Source organism: Bison bison, unplaced genomic scaffold (assembly GCF_000754665.1).
Source record: "Bison bison bison isolate TAMUID 2011002044 unplaced genomic scaffold, Bison_UMD1.0 scf7180017864089, whole genome shotgun sequence".
NCBI classification, from domain to species: Eukaryota; Metazoa; Chordata; class Mammalia; order Artiodactyla; family Bovidae; genus Bison; species Bison bison.
Window position 1 is genome coordinate 876,144 of NW_011494661.1, and position 9,493 is coordinate 885,636.

At 57.5% G+C, this 9,493-nt stretch overlaps 1 protein-coding gene across 1 annotated transcript in view; it reads left to right on the top strand.

Annotated features, from left to right (window-relative positions):
- Positions 1-2,096: 2,096 nt before the first annotated feature.
- The window catches only part of SLC22A11 (solute carrier family 22 (organic anion/urate transporter), member 11), a 16,343-nt gene continuing 8,946 nt past the window's right edge, over positions 2,097-9,493 (top strand). The window contains 6 exon segments of the mRNA XM_010837997.1: positions 2,097-2,489; positions 3,931-4,034; positions 6,609-6,763; positions 6,880-6,942; positions 6,945-7,047; positions 8,979-9,102. Coding sequence (XP_010836299.1) covers positions 2,097-2,489; positions 3,931-4,034; positions 6,609-6,763; positions 6,880-6,942; positions 6,945-7,047; positions 8,979-9,102 — 942 coding nt within the window.

Genomic DNA, 9,493 nt, shown 5'->3' on the forward strand with positions numbered 1-9,493 from the left:
TCCCTTGTGAGGATGGTGTTTGCACAAACCCAAGCATGAAGCATAGGTCTTTCATGCAAAATTCAGATTCAGTCCGGGGCAGTTCCAGAGGGGGCTGCTCCCAATCAGCCCCTCTCTCCTGGCCTCCTTGGGCTTTAGTTTGAGCTGTCTCTCTCCCCATGTCTCTCCACTTGCTATTTTAAAATTTGTAATGAGCTCCTGCCAGAGAGGCAGCGGCCCAGACTTTGAAATCCAGGCCCAGAGCCCTGACTCCCAGCGTGCTGGCTGGGCGCCATCTTGGCTGAGTTCCCCAAGCCCTCTGGGGAGATTCTGGGAAGTTTAGGGTCCAGACGCCCACCCACACCTCACCCACCCACACTTCCAGCAAGTTTCAGACTTCTCTCCAGAACTGACTCAGCCAATTCTTCTTGCATCCTGGGAGTGACTGGCCCTAATTCTGACCCAAATTCTGAATTCCAACCTTTAGCTAGCAGTTGGTCCATGACAGGCTAGAGGCCAACTAGCAGCTGGCCAGGGGCATCAGAGAGAGCGTGGGTTGCGGTGTGTGGTTCGAATCCTGGCTATGCTGTGTGACCTTGGGCAAGCTGCCTGCCCACTCTGAGCCTTGGTTTCCTTGTCTGGGGGAATCAGCACTGCTTCTCTCCTGGGCTGCTATGAGGCATGAGTGAGAGCCTGCAAACAGCGTGGTCAGCATAGAGCTGAGCACACGGCGAGCCCTAGGTGCCAGGAGCAGCTGTTACCAGGAGGCACAACACAGGCTGGGGCCCCGGGGCGGGGCCTCCCCACCTCCTCACACCCAGGCTGCCATCAGACACTGGGTCGGACAGGCTTGACTTTACTCACTTCCCCAGTCTGCACACCTGCTCAGCTCCAAGGCCCACGAGGGCTTTCTCAGGGATGCCAGGAAATGGTAGCCATGGTTTCCACCCTGGGGGAGCTTACAATCTAATAAAGGCAAGCTGGAACCTCGAAATAGAAACTTTCCGAAATAGTGCGTCTGTGAGCTGGTCTCCCGGGAGGTCTGGTAGGAGATGCGTGGTAGGGATGGAAACAGCCCGGGCCTGGGTCCTCTGCACACCCATCCCCCACCTCCCCCAGCCTCCCTGCAACCTCAGGGCGTTGGACCCCAGCTGGTGGGGCAGCGGGCGGGTGCTGCTCAATCCGCAGTCTGTGCTTTAGCAAGATGAAGTGAAATGGCCCAGGATGGGTGAAAGTTGGGCCAACAGTCTCCCGATTCAAAGGGACACATGCAGAGAGTTCTGAAAGTTCCGACTGAAGCATGCCGGGGACTTTCCCGGTGGTACAGTGGTTAGGAATCTGCCTGCCAATGTTGGGGACACAGGTTTGATCCCTGGCCTGGGAAGATTCCACTAAGACTGTGCGTTGCAGCGACTGAAGCCCGTCAGCCCGAGAGCCCACACACCACAACTACTGAGCCCAGGTGCTGCAGCTACTGAAGCCCACGCACCCGGAGCCCGTGCTCCGCGGCAGGAGAAGCCACCGCAACGAGAAGCCCACGCAGCGCAGTGGAGAGCAGTCCTCACTCGCTGCAGCTAGAGAAAGCCTGCACGGAGCAACGAGGATCCAGAGCAAGTGAAAAAAAAGTTAGATTGAAGGATGGCCCGCAAGGAGACGCCGAAGCCTTCCTTAGAGGCTGAGCCCACCTTTCTACCCTGGAATTCCTCTCTGGGATTTAACTTTAACCCGAGCAATGAAGCCACAGCCTGGGTGATGTTTCTCCCGCAGCTGTAATTCAGTAACATCGCAGCACAGACTCATTTTTTGTTAATTTTCTTGACCTTTCACTCTCGGTGTTGGATGCCCCAGATGCCCCAGTGAGTTTGTCCCCACTCCAGACCAGAGGGGCATCCGAGCAGTCATTCTTGGGAATAGGGGGAGGAGGAGGGGTTTCTTCAAAGTCTCTCGGGCATCTTAGGACAGACTGGACTGGCTGGCCCACCCCCGTGGGGCCGAGCGGCGAGCGGAGGTAGAAGGTCTGGCCATCCTGTGCCTGCCCGTGGTTCTGGGCAGCAGGCCAGGTGCTCACTAGCTCCCTGATTCCCAGGAGACCCACCCTGGGGGCTGCAGCTCTGTTCATGGCGTTCACTGAGCTCTTGGAGCAGGTGGGGGGCGTGGGGCTCTTCCAGGCCCTCCAGATCCTCACCTTCTTCCTCTTCTCGGTCTGGGTGCCTTTCCAGTTAGTCGTGGAGAACTTTTCAGCCGCTGTCCCAGGCCATCACTGCTGGGCTCACCTGCTGGAAAATGGCTCCGGGGCCCCTGCCAACCTCAGCCCCGAGGCCCTCCTGCCTGTCTCCATTCCGCCGGGCCCCAACCGTGGGCCCCATCAGTGTCTCTGCTTCCGCCACCCACAGTGGCAGCTCCTGGACCCCAACGCCACGGCCACCAACTGGAGCGAGGCTGACACGGAGCCGTGCGTGGACGGCTGGATCTACGACCACAGCACCTTCACCTCCACCATTGTGACTGAGGTGAGGGTCCCCCCCACCACCAAGCCCACCATTTCTTCCCCCTTCCCAGCCTCCCAACAACTGAGAGGATTAGAACGCCTCCATCAGCGCTGTTAAATGATGTGTGCTCCCTCGACACTTAATTACTGATGGCTTGGGATGGCCAGGATTCCCATCTGGGGCTAGGGTTACAGGAGACTTCAGGGAGCGAACACTCTGCAGGAGAATTCAGAATCAGTCAGCCTTTAAGCCAGGAATAACAGTAGAGAGCCCACACCTGTGCCCTTAAGCGGCAGCCGCTGCTCTGATGCTTTCCCTGTTGTCACTATTTCACAGCAGTCTCTTGAGGTGGGTCTTATGAGTGACCCCATTTAATAAGAGACAAAACAGAAGCCCACAGAGGTTAAGTAACTTGCCCCAGGACACACAGCTAAAGTACACTCCAATTCAACCCAGGGATCCAGGTGCCGGAACGTCTCCCTCACTTTCTGTCCTGCCTTGAGGCTCAAGGCCCCTGCGTCATCAATGAGTGCAAGGGAGAAACAGCTCCCGCAAGCAGGGAAAGGAGAGACAACACCTGGATTATAAGCAAAGGAATCAATCACGTGCAGGTTGGGGCAGAGCCGGGTCAGGACAGAGGTGGGAGCGTGTCTGGGTGTTGAGAGAGCAGTACCCGGCACAGAGGGCAAGGGGTCGGGAGATGGATGGGCGCATGTGGAAGGAGCCTGGCTTGTCCTTAAGTGCAAAGAAAAGTCACCAGAGGCTTTGGAACAAGGAAGCGCTATGATCTGATTTGCATTTTCAGGGGTGACTTTGCAGGGTGGAGAATGCCCTGCCACGTGTGTGTGTGTTTAGAGGTGGAGGGGGAGCGCTCTTCCTGCAGTGGTTCAGACAACAGAGGTGGGAACAGGGGCGGAGCCGTGGGCGAGGCAGGCAGGCCTTGGTGAAGGGAAGGGCTGACTTTGGGTTGGAGCGGGGGGCGATGTTCAGGCAACGGCTGCCTGGCCCCCAGCAGATGGCAGGAAAAATTCACAGTGACACGTGCTCATCTTCACCGTCCTGTAAGAGAGGCAGCCATACAGCCCCGTTCCCGGAGGAGACGGGCTCAGCCACGTGCAGGAACACAGCTGGGGTCACCAGCTGGTCAGTCATCAGCTGACTCGGAATTTGAGCCTTGTGGTTTAACCACCGCCCACCACTGTCCACTAGGAGAGGCCTGTCCCACCGTTAGACCCAGAACCCTGTCCCACATGTCCTGCCCTGCTGATCATTAGCGGGAGGCAGGGGGTTGAGGCCCGCTGCCCACGAACCCCTTCCACCATGGTTGTCTGAATTGAAGATTCTAGGGACCCCACTGGGGGAGGCCAGATCCCCTCTGGGGGTTCTGGACCTTCCTCTGCCACCCTGACCCCACTATTCCACACCCCCTGAGCCAGGCTGACACACCTTCCTCTTCTTCCAGTGGGCCTTGGTGTGTGACCACCAAGGCCTGAAGCCCCTAGGCCAGTCCATCTACATGGCTGGGGCCATGGTGGGATGCATCGTCTGTGGCTTCCTCTCCCACCGGTGAGCATCTCCTCTCCTGTCCTCCAGCTCCTTCAAAACAGAATGAGCGTTGCGAGGACGGAGGCAAGTGTGCAGTGGGTGTTCACGCTTCTTAGGAGAGAGTCACCCCCATCTGGAGTCTGAGTCCCAAGTTCCCAGGGGGCTAAGAACTGCCATCTGAACCTTGATGCTGGGCTGAGCTGAGAAATTACCCTGAACACTCACTCCCCTCTTCAGCTTTTGCACCCAACTTTACTGAGCACCTACTGTGCGCCAAACACTGCACAGTCCCTGCCCTCGGGGAGCTGATGGCTTTCTGGAGAGAGACAGACTCCTCTTTCTTTTAACCAGGGCTTCCCTGGTGGCTCAGTGGTAAAGAATCCACCTGCCAAGGCAGGGGACACAGGTTTGATCCCTGGGTCGGGAAGATCCCTTGGAGGAGGAAATGGCAACCCACTGCAGTATTCTTGCCTGGAAGATCCCATGGACAGAAGAGCCTGGCAGACTACAGTCCATGCGGTCGCAAAAGAGTTGGACATGACTGAGCGACTAAACGACAACGAGGTGAAGTGTAGTGAAAGAGAACCGCCGCTCTCGCCCCTCCCTGAGCGCCCCCTCCCCTCTCCTCCACGCCCCTCCTGAGGTGGAGCGCCCAGGACCCTCTCTGGGAACCTTGCTCAGTCTGTGCTCAGGTCCTGCCCCGGGCGCCTCTGTCCAGTGCTGAAAACGCCCACGTTGCACCGCCTCCGCTTGTAAACCCAACTGCCAACCTGGAGTCTCCACTTGGATGGACCTCACAGTTACCACGGCCCCCCGCTGAACCTCTGAATCCCCACCTCGACCCAGCCCAAGCCCTGCGCACCAGACTCCATCCTGGAGGACAGCCCCCCTAGGAGCCAGCCCCGTGCTCTCTCCCTCAGCCTCCACACTCACCGGGCTCCTTCTCCAAAGGCCCCCACGCCGAGGACAGTCCCCACCCACCCCGCCACCCCTGCTCAGCACTTGGCTTCTCCCTGGTGGCCTCGCCAGCCCCTCCTAGAGCAGCCCTGCTCCCGCCCAGCCCACAGGACCCACCGCAGCGGGCAGCCTCACCTCACCTAGAGGTTTCTGCCCATAGCCCCTTTGTGTCCAGCGTGCAGGTCACTCTGCTCCAGTCTCCTCCTTGCAGAGGCCTTCCCAGCTTCAGGCCCATAGGTCCCACGGCCCTGGCCGCTGTCTACTCACAGCTTCTGGCTGTCTCTGCCGGTGCCCGGCTCTCGTTAGCTCATTGATTGTGTGTGTCCCCACGAGACCATAGCTCCAAGGAGGCAGGGGCCTTAGGGTCGCATCCTTGGTGCCCAGCACACAGCATATAGCCCATAATATGCTGAAGGCACGAATGGTGTCCCCGCTATGCCTGGCAGCTCGGGCTCTGGGGCATCCTGAGCCCCAGCTTCTTAGAAGGTGGGTGTGTTATTTCTCTGTGCCCTGGTTTCCTCCTGTCAGTGGGCACCCTGCCACCTGCCCGTGGGGCTGCAATGATGAAATAAGTTAGTCACATGCAGAGCCTGGGCCAGTGGCGGCTCTTCATGGGCCTTATATTACAGTATCCTGAGCATGGCAGGGAGCCTGAACACCGGAGAAGGAGGTGCTCCAGTTTGCACTCTCAGAGGACCGGGCACCCGGAAGCCACCGCTCCTTCCCCAGGGGCCACCCACACCGGGAGCCACATCGTAATCCGTCTGTGGCCGCCTGGTGAGCCTGGGGTCAGTGCCAGGCTTCAGCCTCCTGGTCTCACCCTGAGATCTGGGGCACGTGTTCCTGCTTCTGGGCACTGCCCAGATAGGCGAGACTGAGGTTGGTCCACGTCTCTCCAGTCTGACCGACACGTGCGTGCATGCTCAGTCACTTCAGTCGTGTCCGGCTCTTTGTGACCCCATGGACCGTAGCCCAGCAGGCTCCTCTGTCCATGGGATTCTCCAGGCAAGAATCCTGGAGTGGGTTGCCATTTCCTCCTCCAAGGGATCTTCCCAACCCAGGGATCGAACCTACGTCTCCTGCCTTGGCAGGCGGATTCTTTACTGCTGAGCCACCATGAAAGGCCCCTGCCTGACACAGACTTCAGCTCAATGCCTGCGTGGTTCGGGCTGAACTGACCTCGGGGCGGCAGCGGCACCACGAGCGTGTGGGCTCCGGTGGGTCACCAGGCTCGCCCAAGGCCACGGGCCCCAAGCCGCTTGCGATGCTGCCCCCTTGTTCGGCATCTCATCATGAATGTCTGCGTTTTACAGACAGAGAAACTGTGGCCCACAGACACTGAGCCAGGTACCCAAGGTCACCTGGGAAGGGCAGAGCTGGGCTCAGACCCAGGCACCCAATGCCAGTCTATTCTGGACCACAAGGCTACACCGCCCCACGAGAGCAAGATGTCTGCCATTTTTATAACAAGCGCGCTCTGAATGTGGTCCCTGGAGATCTGAGGAGGTGCTGCCTGCCTGCGCCTGGGGGAGGCTCCAGCAGGAGCCCCTTCGGCCTTCCAGCGGCAAGCCCTTGCCTCTGTGCTCAAATCCCCAGGCCCCTCTCCAGGTGCCCACCATGCTTGTCTCCCCAAAACAGGTTTGGGCGGAAGCCAGTTCTGAGCAGGTGCTGCATGCTGGTGGCCGTGACCAGCATCAGCACCATCGCTGCCCCCAGGTTCCCCGTCTACTGTGGCCTCCGGTTTCTGAGCACTCTGGGGTTGTCCAGCATCCTCCTGACCTCCGCGATGCTCAGTGAGCCTCTCGATCGCCGGCCCCAGCCACGGTGTGGGGATGGGGTGCATGGGGAAGAGGGGGCCTAAGGGCCCAGCGCACAGGGCCCTCACCTGCGTGTCTGTGCCATCCTTCAGTGGTGGAGTGGACCACGACCAGCACAAGGGCCGTCACCATGGCGATCCTGGGGTCCACCTACGCATTGGCCAGATGGCCGTGGGCGGCCTGGCCTTCACCCTGCGGGACTGGCGAACCCTCCAGCTGGCCGTGTCGGTGCCTTTCTTTGTCATCTTCCTGATATCCTGGTCAGTACAGTGTGGGGCCTTTTCCCTTGGGGAGAAACAGGAGGGGAATCCAAGAGGGGGTCCCTCACCCCTACCTCTCTGGCTGGCCATGGCTCCCAAGATGCCGAGACCCTGGAAGAGTGATGCGAGCAGACCCCGCTGGGGACAGACGTCTTGGGGGCTCAGAGTTCCGGGGTGGGCATTGCAGCCAGGGCTCTGAGGCTCCCTCCAGCCCAGCCCACTGGCCCAAGGCTGAGGGCTCCATCCTTCACTCACATTGGCACCAGCTCCCCCACACCCACCAGCCTCACTGCTTCACACCACTTGCCCAGCTTGCGGGCATCCAAGTCAGGCATCGGATATGGAAAGATATTATCATTTCTATTTCTGACGCTTCGAAAATCTCTGAGGTCTGAAAATACCTGCTTGGGTGGGGACTGGAGGAAGAGATACAGGGAAATAATCACAAATTCTTGTCCTCGTAAGTTCTCTTGTGCCAATGGGCCAGAGCCAAGCTGGTCTGCTGTGGGCAGGTAGAGAAGGATAAGGACGCATTCATTCATTCTCACGTGTTTATTGTGCTCCTGCTTTGTGCTAGACTTGGCTTTAGGCACTGGGGATCCATCGGAAAATACAATAGACCAGAAGTCGCTGACAATGTGGAGATTTATTGTATCAACAGGACCAGGAAGAAAGGAGGAAGACCATTCCATAGTTACACTGATTAAGCCACCCTGGTCACACTGACTGGGTGCATCCCAGGCGCTCTTTGTAACACCAGATGTGCATCAACACTGCTTTTTTTAATGTGTCATTTAAACCATTTTATTTGTTTGTTTTTATTTTGGAGGGAGGATATTAGTTCCCTGACCGAGGATTGAACCTGCACCCCTTACAGTGGAAAAGCAGAGTCTTAACCACTGGACCACGATGGAGGTCCATCAACACTTCTTCTAATGAGGAAGGGAGATGTTATTACTGCTACTTTCAGATGAGGGACTGAGGCCCACGGAGGTTCAGTGGCTTGCCCAAAGCCACACCACTGTTTTGTGCCAGAGGCAGGATTTGTATCCCAGGTGGGCTGGCTCTTCTAACCGTGACATACTGCCTCCAGAAATTCTTCTTAGCTTCCCCCTGAACCCAGCTGAGTTCCTGTGGGCCGGGAAAACTCTGGACCCTTTTACCAGGGAGATACTTCTCCCTGTCCATCTGCCCCTGAGGCTGGAAAGAAGCTGACTACTTTTATAAAACCACTTGGTTCTGGCTGCTGCTAAGTCACTTCAGTCGTGTCTGACTCTGTGCGACCCCATAGACGGCAGCCCACCAGCCTCCCCCGTCCCTGGGATTCTCCGGGCAAGAACACTGGAGAGGGTTGCCATTTCCTTCTCCAATGCATGAAAGTGAAAAGTGAAACATGAAAGTGAAGTCGCTCAGTTGTGTCCAACTCTTAGCGACCCCATGGACTGCAGCCTACCAGGCTCCTCTGCCCGTGGGATTTTCCAGGCAAGAGTACTGGTGGGTTGCCATTGCCTTCTCCGTTCTGGCTGGGGATGTTTAAATGTGTGTGTGTGTGTTTTAATTCAGCATGATGCAAGCTTTCTGTCATAAAAATGGCCCCAGAATCACCCCATATCCAGTCAACCTGGGCACTCGCTGAATGTGGGGCTTGGGCGGGCAGGCTCCTGGCAGCAGGGAAGCCAGATGGGGTGGCAGGGAGTGGGGGCTGGTGGAGAGGGTGGCCAGGCTTTGGGACTCATCCTTATTCTGCGACCCTCAGGGACTTCCCAGCTCAGCATTAGAAGGGCAGAGGGAGAAGCAGTGGCCTTCTCCCCACTCCTGTTGTAGCCAGAGGGTCTGCTGCCCACCACCCCCTCCCCACCTGACCTGGGCACCTGGTCACCAGTCTGAGCAAAGAAAGCAAAGACCCAGTCAAGCACCTGCTTCTTTAACAGGCGGCTGCCAGAATCCGCCCAATGGCATGTTATCGTAGGCAAACCAGATCAAGCGCTTCAGGAACTCAAAAAGGTGGCCAAGATAAATGGCCACAAGGAAGCCCGGAAGACACTGACCACAGAGGTGAGATGCTGTTGTTTGTGACCCAGAGTGTGAGATATGACCCAGGAAAGGACCTGTACTGGTGTTTTATCTAAACTATCACTAACATCACCCGTATCCACTCCAGCACCACCCCCATCAACAGACTCATACATTAAAACACCATCATCAACATCACTATCATCACCTTCATGATCTCAGCCATCTCTGGCATCATCATTACCATTATCGCCGTAATTATCACCATCAAACCTACCATCACTGTCCCCACCATCACCATCCCCAGCACCATCACCATCCCCACCACCATCCCCACCACCATCATCACCATCCCCACCACCACACCACCATCACCATCACCACTACCCCTCACCTTACTTGGGTCCACTCTGCCTGGAATGGCCTTACTCTT